At 38.2% G+C, this 14,977-nt stretch overlaps 1 protein-coding gene across 4 annotated transcripts in view; it reads left to right on the forward strand.

The window, feature by feature from the left end:
• Positions 1–14,977, forward strand: part of NR6A1 (nuclear receptor subfamily 6 group A member 1) — a 194,657-nt gene that overhangs the window by 146,418 nt on the left and 33,262 nt on the right. For all 4 annotated transcript variants that reach the window (XM_053920755.2, XM_053920758.2, XM_053920764.2 and 1 more), the window contains one exon: positions 12,890–13,132. In XM_053920755.2, coding sequence (XP_053776730.1) covers positions 12,890–13,132 — 243 coding nt within the window. The remainder of the gene's footprint in view (positions 1–12,889; positions 13,133–14,977) is intronic.

Below are 14,977 nucleotides of genomic sequence, written 5' to 3' on the forward strand. Positions count from 1 at the left end.
GTTAGGCTTTAACCAGGAAGGTATCGTGAGAGATTGGTTGATGTTTGTCAGGGTGGTAAAGTGGGAAAGTCTCCCAGGCAGAAGGAGCAGCATAAACAAAGGCATGACAATATAAAACAACCTGACAGGGTGCGGGGTGAGTTATAAGGCTCATAAAACAGAAAGATTGGTTTGTTCTAGATGCAAGGGAAACCCTAGAGAGCTTTGGTCTGTGAATGGATGCCTCCTACCCCTGTTGAACAGAAGAGAGCCCTCTTCACGTTCCTGTTAGTCTTCCCCTTACGAATATGTGGAAGAAGTTAGTGTACTTTGCTCTAAAGGAACACAGGTTCACCTCAGAGCTAGAGGCCTGAACACTATGGCTGGATTTAGAGAGAGCCTGCAGTAGTAGCCTTGCTTAACCTGGTCACAAAGTGCCGGAGGGAGAGGCCCTGGTTAAATGGTTGTAAGTTATACACTCTGCCTAGGGACCATCTGTGCTCCGGGGGAATGTTCCAAACTGAGGTGGAGTCTGTTTTGTTTTGTTTTGTTTTGAATGAATGAAGAAATAAAGTCTTAATGACTTCCCCAGACTTTTTTACTAGTTTAGATTAAAAGTTTCTTTTGGTTTTCTAGGGCAAGTTGTGTATGTTTTTACTGAGATAATCATTGTAGTTTTACCTAGATCTTGGTAAAATACTTGATGACCTAGTGGCCAAAGCTTTACACTAATGTTGTTGGATAAGGTAGTGTTAGGTGCTTTCATTTTAAAATTAACATAGAGTAAAATTGAAGGTACAGTTTTATGAAATAGATTTGTGTAATCACTAGAATAAAGATGCAGAACAATTTCATTAACCCTTTGTTGTCACACCCTAACGTTACTCCTAACCCCCTAGCAACCAGTGATCTATTCTCTGCTCCTATAATTTTATCTTCCTGACCATGTTATACGAATAGAATCATACATATATGTAATTAATCTTTTGAAGTTGGCTTCTTTCACTCACTATAATGCCTTTGAGATTCATCTAAGTTGTTACATATATCACCAGTTCATTCTCTTCTAGTTGATGAATAGTATTCCATTGTATGTTTGTCGATCCATTCACCTCTTGAAGAACATTTAATTTATTTCCAGTTTGGTATGAATATGACTACAGCTGCTGTAAACATTCATGTACAAGTTTGTGTGTGAACCTAAGTTTTTTTATGGTAAATATCTGGGGTGGGCTTGACAGATCATATGGTAAGTATATGTTTAACTTTATAAGAACTTGCCAAACTGTTTTCTATAGTGTCTGTATCATTTTATATTTTTACTGCAATGCTCTGCATCAGGGGTGTCAAACTCATTTTCACCGGGGGCCACATCAGCCTTGTGGTTGCCTTCAAAGGGCCAAATGTAATTTTAGGACTGTATAAATGTAACTACTGCTTAACAGTTAAGGGAGAGCTGGGCGCTGCCACCAGGTAGAAACAAGGTGCTTGGCCGGAAAAAGCAAGGTGGAGGGCTGGGTTCAGCCTGCGGGCCTTGTGTTTGCCACCTGTGCTCTGGATCTTCACTGTCATTCGGTGTTGTCATTTAAAATTTTAGCCATTTTTGTATATAGTGTTACCTCATTTCTCTAATGGCTAATGATGTTAAACATCTATTCATATGCTTCTTTGCCACCCATATATCCTTTTTGGTGAAGTGTCCGAGTTTTTAAAAATGTTTAATTGGTTTTTAAAAAATTATTATTATCAAGTTTTGAGAGTTATTTATATGGTCCTTTTTTGGACAAGTTTTCTTTACAAAAGTTAAGTGACTGAAGATGGAAAAGGGATACAATTTGCTTATATTTCCAGGTAATTCTAAAGTCATAGTTTGTCTCAAACCTCTTATAACTCTCAGCCTTTTTATTTAACAGCCAACCTACCCTTTATGACACAGGGAGTTTTCTCACAGTCCTACAATGCTGTATGAGGTTTAGAAATGTTAAACAGCTGAATCAATGTATTGTGATGTAGCCCTCTGTAATCCTCTACTTAGTTATAAATTACTCTTTGACAATGACATAGCATTATGTCCAGTGTATGGTGTAGAGAGTGGAAGAAGGGTAGAATTAGTTGAGGTCAAAGAATTAGGCTAGGGCCTGATCATATAAGGCTATAGATAGATAGATAGATAGATAGATAGATAGATAGATAGATAGATAGGCAGGCCATAGGTTTTATTTCCTGTACAAGAGGAAGTAATTAGAGAGTTTTAAGCAGAAGAATTTTTCAAGATCTCCCCCCCCCCACAACTGCACTGTAGAATGGATCGGAAAATTGATTGCAGGGAGTCCAAGAGGAGTAGATTTAACTGGTTATCTGGGTGAGGGATGATAGTAGCTTAAACTAGGGCTGGTGGTAGCAGAGGTGAAGAGTAGATTTGAGTCTGTTTCGGAAGGAGAATTAACCAAGAATTAACCGTTTGCTGCTATTTGGATGCTGGAATATAGTAAAGGGATTAAGAAATGACTCCGAGATTTTAGGCTTGATCAACTAGTAGATATTGGTTGCTTTTGCTTTTGACTTTATAATTATGGTAACAATAAACAAAAAAATGTCACGAGTAATTTACTACACAAAGTCAATAAATAAATTTTTGGCTCTCTAACCCAAGCAGTAACCTCCAAAACCATAGGGAGATGTGAAGGGGAGAATCAGTCTGCTGAGGAGAGTTAGATATGTTAAGCTGCCATCAGAACGTGCTTTCCTGTACCTGACTGTTAGGCAAACCCTGTAAGCATTTAAGAGTTAGAGGCTCATTCAGGTGAATTTCCTCCCTTCTTCATAGGTACCCTGAACTTTAGAATATATGGGCAACTTTCTGAAACATTTCTATTTGGTCCTCATAGGAACTTTTCAGGGGGAATCACTGTCCTCATTTTACTGATGGATATCCTGAGACAAAATGGTTATGATATGGTAACAGTAATAATAACAGCTCAGATTTATTGTGCATTTACTATGTGCTAGGAACTTCACATATATTCACTCACTTCCCAGCACTAAGCATGTTACATGTATTAACTCAATCTTCACAGCAACCTTATGATTTAAGTACTATTGTTATCCACCTTTACAGATGAGGGAACTGAGACAATATGGCCATATATTTAATAAATGTAAAAGCAGAAATTTGAACTCAGACTGTTTGATTTCATAGCTCATCCTTTTAATCATTATACTTGTGGTAATCATTTCACAATCTATTGAGTGAAGTCATTATGCCGTACACCTTAAACTTATACAGTGCTGTGTATCAATTATATCTCAAAACTTGGGCAGAAAGTGTAACTATAAAAAATATAACTAAAAAATAAAAGAAATTTTTTTATTAAAAAAACTGTGTACTCATTATTTTACTTTTTGATATGTAGAAAAATAACCAGCCTGAGATCAAAAGCCTGGCTGAATCCTCACCAATATTGTGAGGTACATGAAGGGCACAGAGGAAACCCTCAAATAGTTATCAGTGAATAAATGTTGAGATTCTTAAAGCAAAAAGTAATAATTATTAGTGAATCAATGTCTACTTTATAATTCCAACTTCAAAAATACTTGTTTAGAACTATAGCATGTGGGTCCAAGCTATCTATTATTGATTAAATATCTGTATTTTTTTTCAAAGAAGACTCCTTAGACTCAACTAACTCTCTTTTTCTTATTCCCATTAACAGTCCAAGTAGGACAAACCACGGATTTGCAGGTTCTTTCCTCCAACTGGAAAACCTAAATGCATGAATATGAAAATTTTTCATCATAAGTAGAAACTTGATTCTTAATTCAGAGTTTCCAACATACATATAAGAGACATGAAGGAACGAGGGACTGTAGTCTGAATTTTTATTTTCTTGCCCCCACCTGTTGGGTGATAGGGTAGCCCTTTCCCTGGATTCATTTCCTGTGGCTTCAGCTAATTGTAATTTGTGAACCGTTTAATCTTTGTTTCCAGGCCTAAGAAGTTAATGATGGCAACCTATTCTTTTGTCTTTTTTCATTTTTTATTCAGTGACCTATAAGGATAACTCCCAGTCATTCAGTTCATGCTAGTCTTGTGATTTGCTCACTTGTTTCCACTCAACTGATGTAAGTTTTTAGAAATGTCCCCTGAGGAACTCATGTGAGGCCTCTGGAAATGGATTTTTATAGTGGTATGTGCAGTGGAGGATGAGAAGTTTATGAGTAAAGTAGAAATCCTATGACTTTTATTTACTTCTGTTTAAATTCTATGTTTGCAAAGGAAATTTTGAGGATACCTATTTCTGAATTCAATTCTTCCACATTACCTGAGGCCTTTGCCTTCACTTCAGATGGTGGCAATGTGCAACTGATCAGGGAGTTGGAACCAGTAATCCATTTGAAACAGATCCCCTTTGTTTTAAATACCCTTTAGCCAGGCAAGTTCCAGATTGCCTTAAATGTCAGTATAATTTTGGTGGAGTGAGCAGCTGTACTCTCCATTTCCTAAATCTGGCCTTCATCACAGTGTGAAAAGCAGGTTTTGATAAAAATCAGTTTACAAATGTAATTTGTGTAACCTGAACCCTTGGAATGGATGAAATGCTCGTCTTGGGGGTGGGGGAGGTATTTTTGTTAATGGCAGGGCTGAGTCCAGGTATGAGAGAGAGTAAGCCGTGTTTTGGTTACGGGCTTTGGTCTGTATTTAACCAAATTAAAGTAGAACTGGTCACTAATATTGAAGGTACTTAGTACTCACTCACAGGATCCTAAGAATACTTCTAGTTCTCTGTTTTCACAGATTTTGTTGTAACTCATGTTCCTTTGGCTTAAAAAAAAAAAGCAGCACTGAGGCTCAATTTTGATTCATGCCATCCTTCTCTTCCCACACCCCTCCCCCACAGGAGGTAGTGTGATATAATGGGAAGTCTGTCTTTGGAAAAGTAGTTAAGGTTGAAGCAGCTCCATCGCTGGCTGATTTACTCTGTGACCCACCATGGACTTCATATTTTACCTATCTCTTCTCTGATCATGTCATCTCACTTTCCCTTCCCTAATCTCTTCCCTTCCCTTCTCTGTTTCTCGTGTTTCATCCTACTGCTGCTTCTCCACATACCTTCCTTGGAGTATTTGCCATAGTTTCAACTCTTCCGTGTATAGATGACTTCCAAACCCTTCCCTCTAGCCTTAACCATTGCCCCCTAAATAACTGCCTGGGCTGTATTTCTGCTTGACTCACCCGTCTTCCTCTCTTAAACTAAAGCCATTGATTTTTGTCCCTCACTCAGCTTTTGCTTTCCAACGTTATTAATGATACCATATTTTTCATAGCCACTTTGGTTTAGAATCTCCAGTTTATTTTTGACATTTCTACATCTCCTCCTCCCCCTGGAATCTAGATGGCCCATGCCATCCACCTGCACATCATTTGAGATTAATATTCCTAATCTTGCTTTGATCCAGACCTATCTCAGTTTAAAAATCTCAGTAGTCTTTTATCCATAGGGTAAAATCTATTTCAATCTATTCCAAACTAGTTTTCTAGACTCATCTCTGACCATTCCTCTTAAGATCTCACTACTTAACTATGATATGTAATACTGTATATAATATGTAATATATAATATATGTGCGTAAGATGTGCAGACACAACTTAACATTTGTTTTCCTTCCTTTTACCATCGCTGATGTCATTTCCCTTTCCTGGCGTGCCCTGCTAGCTTTTGTTCTTAACTTTTTTATTGTGAAATATAACACTGAGAGAGAAAGTACGTAAAATAAATATATGGATTAATATATAGCTAGTACCACCCAAGTCAAGAAATAGAGGGTCCAAAAGCTCCTCTCTACCCCAGCACTCTCCTCACTATGTGTCTCTCCTCTGCTTGTTTTGTTGTTGTTTGTTTTGATATGTTATTTAATATAAATGGAATCCTACAGTATTTTTTCCTGACTTCTTTTACCTAACATTTATGAGTCATTATTGTTGCAGTAGTTCGAATATATTTTTCTGCTGTATAGTATTCCATTGTACGAATTACACTCACTATCTATAGCAATGTTGATGAATATTGGGTTAATTTCAGTTCGGGGCGTTTACAAAGCGTGCCATTTTAAACATCCTTTAATTTGTCTCCTGATGCACATGTGCACATATTTCTGTTGGGTAGATCCTGGGGTATGAGTCACAACTTTAAAAACAATAACACACTCTTTTCTATAGTAGTTCAACCAATAAACACTTTTACTAGCAGTATGTGAAAGTTAGTTTCTTCAAATTGCCACCGTAACTTGAAGTCATTTTTTATTTTAACCATTCTAATGGATATGTAATGGAAATGTGTTGGCCAGAAAGTTTGTTTCCTGGCCCACCCCCTCCGCCCTAAGGTGGCTCTAGTAGCACTTAGTTGTCTTTAACTTCACTCGAGACAGTTTTGTTAGATTGTATTGTGACAGCAGCTGTCATATCAGTTTGCATTTTTAAAAAAAATTACCAAAATTGGTGAATTTTTGTGTAGCTATTTTAATATTGAAGGTGGAAGAAAATGCACAACATTTTTGGCATATTATGCTTTATTATTTGAAAAAAGGTAAAAATGCAATTGAAATGCAAAAAAAAAAATTGTGCAGTGTATGGAGAAGTTGTGACTGATCAAATGTGTCAAAAGTGGTTTGCAAAGTTTCATGCAGGAGATATCTCTCTGGACAGTGCTCCACAGTTGGGTAGACCAGTTGAAGTTGATAGCAATCAAATTGAGAAATGAATTGAGAATAATTAACATTATACCACATGGGAGATAGCAGACTACTCAAAATATCCTAATCAATAAAGTTATTGGTGAAAATGAAAAATGTGTCTTTTATCTCATGGGAAAATTATGCAGACTTTTTGGCCAACCCAATATATCATTGTGGTTTTAATTAATATTTTTGAATACTGATGGATTTGAACATCTTTTAATGTTTGTTTAGCCTCCTTTGTGAAATCCATGTTCGTGTCTCTTGCCTAGTTTTCTGCTGGGTTGCTTTTTACTTGTTGATCTGTAGGAGTTTTATATATTTCGGATATGAGCTCTTTGTAGGTCGTTTGTATTGCATGTATCTTCTCCCACACTGGCTTGCCATTTCACTCTTAAAGTTCTTCATTTAAATACAGTCCAATTTTATTAACATTTTGCTTTATGACTTGTGCTTTCTGTGGCCTCTTTTAAAAATCTCTTTCTAACCCCTGATCCTAAAGATATTCTTCTTTATTCTGAGAGGAATGTTATTTTGTTTTTGATATATAAGTTTTTAGTCTCCTCGGAATTAAACATGTGCATGGTGTGCGATAGGATCAAGTTTCATTTTTTTCCCTTATACATATCTAATTGTCCCAACACTGTTCATTGGAAAGTATGTCTTCTTCTCACTGTTTTGCAATGCCATCTTTATCATAAGATTACATATTTATATATGCATGACTATGTTGTAAGATTCTCCATTTGGTTCCTTTGGTCTGTTTGTCTATCCTTGAGCCAATACAATGTATTTTAATTGCTGTGGCTTTGAAATGGATATCAATATATGGTAGATAAAGTCTTGTTTTTAAGTGTCTGCTGTTTTTGTTCTTTTGCATTTCCATATACATTTTAGAATTGCTTGTCAAGTTAGACACATACACACACAGTTGAGATTTTGAATAGGATTTTACTGAATCTATATCATTACAGTAATAACTTTTCCAGTCCTTGAGCAGTGTTTCTCTCCATTTACTGAATTCTTTCTCAATTTATCTTAGAAATATTTAACATAAAATAACTATTATAATTTATCAATAGAGATATCTTTATAAGGTTGCATCCTAGCCATTTATGTTTTTTGATGTTATTGTCAGTGCCATCTTTTAAAAATTCATTTGTTTGTGGCTAGTATAGAAATATGTTTAGTTTTTGTATGTTTCTTATTTTACTTTGCTGGCTTCAACCTCTGTATAATGTTGAATGAAGGTATTGGTAATGGGCCATCCTTGTCTTACTTCCAATATCAAAAGGAAAGCTTTTTAAAAGCATGTCGCAGTTAAGTATAATATTTGATGTAGGTCTCTTTAGGTAACCTTTATAATATTAAACAAGTTTTTCCCTATTCCTAGTTTGTTAAGTGTTGAATAATGTTGAATTCTATCAAACCCTTTAAAAATACATTTTTTAATTTAATTTATTTTTATAGAGGGGAAGGGAAGGAGAAAGAGAGGGAGAAAAACATCAATGTGTGGTTGCCTCTTGAGCGCCCTTACTGGGGACATGCCTTGCAGCCCAGGCACGTGCCCTAACTGAGAATTGAACCATTAATCCTCTAGTTCACAGGCCAGTGTTCAATCCACTGAGCTACACCAGCCAGGGCACCTTTTTTATTTTTTAATTAAAGCAATATTTTTTTTTGCTTTTGTTTAATATTGATTTTTTAAACAAAATACTTCCCAGAATGTTTCATAAAGTTGCAATTTTTTATCAGGTTCTAATCTTACAGAAAACCTATCTTTAATAACAACAGCACAGCTAACATTTATTGTGCATTTCCTCTATGTTAGGCATTATATTAAGCAGTATGGTATAGTGCGCAAGGTCTCAGATCCTAGTGCAGAATTGTCGGCTTTGAACTTTGGCTCTGTTGGCTACTAGCTATGAGACTTTGGGCATATTACTTAGCCTATGTGTACCTCATCTTTTCCATCTGCGAAATGGAGATAATAGTAATACCTACTACGTAGAATTATAAGGAATGAGTGACTTGTTATATGCAACACATATTGAACAAAGCCTATCACATAATAAGCTCTGGATATGGGTTAGCTGTTATCATTGTATGTCTGTATCATTTATTCCCTAGTAACTTCATGAGGTGAGTACTAATGTTATCTCTGTTTTATAGTTGATAGTGAGACTTAGAGAATCGAGTCATGTGTCCATGGTTACAAAGCTAGGACGTGGCAGGCAGAGCTGGAATTCATACCGAGCGAGTCTTAACCACTAAGTCAGTGCTTCATAGTACTCTACCATGCACGTGCATGTACTGACACACAGGTTGCACACGCCTTAAATGAAAGAAGGCTTTCACAATACCTGTACTACATGTAATGCACTTTGATATTTTCTATTTTATTCCAAAAATACTAGTCATGATACTATCTATGGGTTATGACTTGTAATTTGGAAAGCCCTGCACATACCATTTTATTCATTTATTGTTCGTTCATTTATTCAATAAAGTTAGCATCTTCTCTGTAGAAATCATGGTGTCAGCTATTGCTGTTGTTAATCTCTTTGATTGAGACTTAACCTGCAGTGCATCCTTGGTTAGTTATAACTAAGGAGTCCTTCTACTTTTATGAAACAAGAACTTAAGTATTACAAAATTCTGGTCAGATTGGTGACCAGATTTGTTTACAAATATCTTTGTTCTCATTTACTTATTATTCCTGCTAAATGGGGTAGAAATGGAGCGTTCATCTATTAGAGCAGACGCGTGTCAGTGGTGCTCTGAAGAGATGTTGCTGGGGCTCTGTGCCTGGTTCAGACAGATTGCTGTTAATCTTCCAGGCCAACCACATCAGCCACTTTATTCATCTTTTTTATTATTTCTTTTGAATTTGACGTTTCTGCCTCTGAAAATTGTGTCCATAGAGACTCCAACCAAGCTCTGCGTCTGCCCCCTTATCTGTCTGAGCAGCAGTGTTAGCATTCGAAGGAATGAAATTTATTATGATAGTCCCTGTCACCTGCACTAGAGTAATTTCTGATTAAAAAAAAAATCTAAAGATTGTCCCTAAGGTTTAAGACTATAGCAAAGATAAGCATGTTACCTTTTTTCTAATAATGTTCATGTATGGTTATATTTGTGAGTAATAAAGCTCCTTTTAGTATTCAGTAAGCTCCTTTTAGAACATTTTGCAGAAACAAAATTGTGGGCAGATCATGACTCTTACATGCAGGGTGGGGCAAAAGTAGGTTTACAGTTGTGACTATGTGAAACAGTTTATTCTTATTTATTAATTATTGTATTTTTTCCATATGAACAACTGTAAACCTACTTTTGCCCCATCTCGTATTGTAGAGAGAGTTTAGGTGAAGATCTGTACAAGGCAATTTTCAAGGCACTTTGTAACTCTAAGATTTTAGGTCCTGTAAAATGGGGATAATGGTATTTCTCACAGTTACTGGGATGAAGGAGACAGCACGTGTAAAAGCTCCGTGAACATTACATAGTTGGTACTCACTGAGTGTTCTTTGCCATTATCTATAAGAATAATCCTTGTCCTGGCCTTGTACAGGTGAGATAATGAATGTAAACGTGCTTTAAATATCCTTCAAGTCCTTTACAATAATAAGAGGTGTCAAAATCTGTATGTGCTTTCTGGCTAGGCACCATTAGGGCCATTTTACTTTAGTTTGTTCATTTACTTATCTGTCTTTCTCTGTTTCCCTGTGTGGTCTCATGTATCTGCTTCTCTCTGCATACCTGTTATTTGCTGTATGACTTTGAGCCAGAACCTTTATACGAGGTCTGTCCATAAAAACTCCAGCCATTGTTAATATAACTAGAACAGTGTGTGTGACATTGATGTAACCTGGCAGCTGAGGAGAGTGGGCTGAGGTGCCCCTGCATGAACAACGACACTTCACTGTACTGCTCAGTGGGAGCAGTAGACACTGTTGAGTGAGCCTGTGTACTGTGTGGCCACCTGTTGCATTCAAAATGACTGAGTGAATAGAGCAATGACTCTGCATCAGATTTTGCGTTAAGCTTGAACATTCCTCCATGGAAACTATTCGGGTGATTCAGAAGGTCACAGCTATGGGCAACTGGTGGTTGGCAGCTTTGTCACAATAGTGTGCCCACTCATGCATCACGTCTGGTGTGGAGTTTTTTGCCAAAACATCAGATTGCCCAGGTAACTCAGCTGCAGATTTGGCACAGTGTGACTTCTGGCTTTTCCCAAAACTAAAATCACCTTTGAAAGGGAAGAGATTTCAGACAGTCGATGAGATTCAGGAAAATATGACGGGGTAGCTGATGGTGATTGGCAGAACCGTGTGAGGTCCCAAGGTGCCTACTTCAAAGTAGGGGACTGAGGCATCATTGTCCTATGTGCAGTGTTTCTTGTATTTGTATCTTCTTCAATAAATGCCTCTTTTTTATATCACATGGCTGGATTCCTTCTGGACAGACCTTGTTTATAGCACCATGCCCCACCTTTAACCTTATGTTCAAATGCTTTTAGGAATGTCATCGCGTTAAGCATGGACCTGTTAGGATAATAATGGTAATGAAAATAATAGCTATTATTTATTAACTGTCTGTTGTAGCCCAAGCACTCTGCTGAGTACTTTATCCATGGTATATAAGTACCATTATAATCCCCACTTTACAGATGAGCAAAACTAGACTCAGAGAGGTAGTGTAGCTTAACTGCCCAGTTCACTCTGGCTGATGTGGCTCAGTGGATTGAGCACAGGCCCACGAACCAAAGGGTCTCTGGTTCAATTCCCAGTCACGGCACATGTCTGGGTTGCAGGCCAGGTCCCCAGGGGGTGGAGGGGACATGCAAGAGGCAACCACACATTGATGTTTCTCTCCCTCCCAGCCCTTCTGTCTAAAAAGAAAGAAAGAAAGAAAGAACTGGAGTTCAAATAAGCATTTCTAATTCTAAGGGCTGTGCTTCTGCCCCCACACATGCGTAGCCTCCACCATTATCAACCTGTGAAACTTCTAATTAATTTTGCTGTCAACTTTTATAAAAAATAAAATCTATTTAAATATATATTAGAAACACCTAGAGCAGAGGCTAGCAAACTAAGTGTTTCTGTACAACTCGTGAACTAAAAATGGTTTTTACATTTTTTTTAATACTTGGGGGGGTAATAATTTGTGAGATGCAAAAATCAAGTGAAATTCAAATACCGGTGTCTGTAAATAAAAGTTTTATTGGAAAAAATAATTCTAAGGGCTGCATACTTAATCATTATATCCTTGCCTGTTACTCAACAGGGGGGCTCAAATCTCTGGTTTCCTGCCTTGGCCTCTGATTAAAACCTTTCCTGGAGGTTTCTTGCACCTGTTAGCAAGGTCTGACATCACAGTGTATCAGGGCACTTTTTTGTCATATGCGTGTTCTTTGGCAATTGCTTGATCCTGAGTAAGTGGAATTCGGGGGAAGAGGAAGTGGACAGCTATATTCCAGCCTGACTTTCCTCTTTGACTAACTTATTTGTTGTTAGACAATGAGTTCTTTAACTTACGGGTATTACAATTATTCATTTCTGAATACCTAGTACCTAGGACCCTAGGACAGAACCTAGGCACAGAGTAGATGTTATGCTAGAATGTAAGCTTCTCCAGGGACTTTAATTCACTATTGTATGCACGCCTTACAATGGTGCCTAGGCTAGAATAGTTGCTCAATACATATCTGTTGGATGGATGGATGGCTTAGCTGGGCACGGTTAAAGCCTCTTCACTTGTTAACAATTACAGTGATCATTTTGGGGGAGTATACCATGTGCTGGGCACTTACATACATTTTAAGTAATCCTTAACACCCTCCTACAGGGTAAAAGTGATGCGCAGTGGCAGGAGGAAGCTAAGGGAGAGGGAGGAGTAAAGGATATCTCCCAGGTTTCTGACTTGGGTGCTGGTCTAAGTGATGGTGAAATCCAGGAGGAAGACTATGAGTTCTTTTTTCTGACACGCTCTACTTGTGGTATCTGCAGGTAGAAGCAGGAGTCTGTTCCTAGGACAAGGGTTCTAAAGATGTCCCTTGCTTGCCAGTTATGCTGGAGATGGTGATGCTCTTGATCTAGCCAGAGCAGAGTTGTTTGCTTTAGAAATGCAGGCTTAAAGCCATTTTTCCACTGTATTCTAACTTGAATATGTTCAGTTTCTGTTCCAGATGATCGGGCTGAACAACGAACCTGTCTCATTTGTGGGGACCGTGCCACAGGCTTGCACTATGGAATCATCTCCTGTGAGGGCTGCAAAGGGTTTTTCAAGCGGAGCATTTGCAACAAGCGGGTATATCGGTGCAGCCGTGACAAGAACTGTGTCATGTCTCGGAAGCAGAGGAACAGGTGCCAGTACTGCCGCCTGCTCAAATGCCTCCAGATGGGGATGAACCGGAAGGGTGAGTGCTGTTTGTGGCTCTACTACCCACCCTTCACCCACCTTAGCTTTAGTATCAGCTCTTAAGCCTTGGAGTTATTTATTTCCCAAGCCTGCACTATATGTCTGGCCTTGTATCATTATAAGGATATAAGTACTGTGCACTTACAACTCAGAAATGAATCTGGGACGGTTCCTGCCTACAGGGACCTTCCAGATTACATGGGAGGCAGACTGGCGGGATGTTAAGGATTCTGTGAGAATGAATGCACAGGCTCCATGTGGCAAGATCCCAATTAGCAATCAAGTCCTAACTGGGACTAATATACTGAACTAGTTCTTCTCTCAGGGCATGATGACAGGAAGTAGCGATTTTAGATCAAAAGGTAGGAAGGCAGTAAGTCCTCTCAATGTGATATGATTTTTTTTGCTGGAGTCACGGCATACTCAGAGACTAGGCATGCTCAGGAATCTGCATCCAGGTTGGTGAAGAATTTGGGATTTATTTGGAAGCTTTCCAAGAGCCATTAGCCCCAAATGACATTAAAAAAAAAAAAAAACATATTCTAAGAGGATTTAACCAGAGGGCACCTTTGAAGAACAAATTGGGGTGGGGGAAGCACAAAAGCCACCTAGAAAGTTTTCAGAAGAATGCAAAGAAAGGTGTGAAGGATTTGAAGGAAGGGAAAGTAGTGACACAAGATGGGGAGATGTGGGGGATGCTTACCTGGTAGGAGCTGGTGATACACTGGCTATGGGGCAGCACCAGAAGTTGAGGTTGAAAGTTTGGGTTAATAGTAGTGACCCTACCAAGAAAAAAAAAAAGGCTAAAAAAGCAGGGTGGGGCAAAATCTTGGCTTTGGTAATGCTGAGTTGGAGGTACCTGAGAAGGACACACACAGAGGTCCACCAAGGAAGCTGGATGTACAGGATGGGAACTGAGGCGAAAAGTCCTGCCTGCACAGCTGTCGTAGAGCTGTTGACATATAGAGGTGGTAAAATTTTGTTAGTGTAGAAATCACCCGAAAAGAACTTGGGTACAGAAGAGAAGAGGGCCAATGTCATAACTGTAGGAGTGTTGTCATGGATGGGGGAGCGTAGTGCTGTGTAGTTCAGTAGAAAGAACGGAGGCTCTGGAGGCAGAGGTTGGAGACAGCGTAGCTCTAAGACCTTGGGCAGGTTGTTTTATATCTCTGATGCTCAATTATCTTACCTTTAAAATGGTATGATAATACTTACATTTCAGAGTTCTCTGTGGAGCATTAAATGTGACGATGTATACAAAAGTACTCAGCAAAGTATTAGGAGGTCCTATTAGCAGAGTGCAGGGGTGGACGTTAGTCAGTTTTAGTGAACTGTTCAAATTGGTGTGTAACTTTAAAGAATGCAGGCATCCTGATATATTTCAGATTGGTTTTTGTGTGTGCGTGTGGGATGAGAAGAATCTTGAAAATTTGCCCATTATGGGAAAAGGTAAGAGATAAATAGAAAGTCATTGAGATAAATTTAGAACATTTATAATTTATTTATAATGCTAATATTTATGAGCACTATGTGTACTGGAAACTTGTATGCACTTTCTCTACATTACCTCATACACACAACAACCCTGGTATTAACTATTACCCTCAGTTTACAGATGTAGCTTCAGGAAGTAAAATTATTTTACCCCAGTTGTTAATTTAGTGGTGGTGTCGAGGTAGGAATGGCCAATTTACTTGAGCCAAAAAGAGGATACACCTGGAAGCAGGATGCAACAGACAGATAAATGCTTCAGAGAATAACAGTTAGCAGGTTCTTAGTATGCATTTGAGATTAAGGAGAGAATGTAAGGAGATTACAGGGTAGTTAAGATTATGTGCTGTCT

This window comes from Desmodus rotundus, chromosome 1 (assembly GCF_022682495.2).
Source record: "Desmodus rotundus isolate HL8 chromosome 1, HLdesRot8A.1, whole genome shotgun sequence".
In the NCBI taxonomy this organism is placed as follows: Eukaryota; Metazoa; Chordata; class Mammalia; order Chiroptera; family Phyllostomidae; genus Desmodus; species Desmodus rotundus.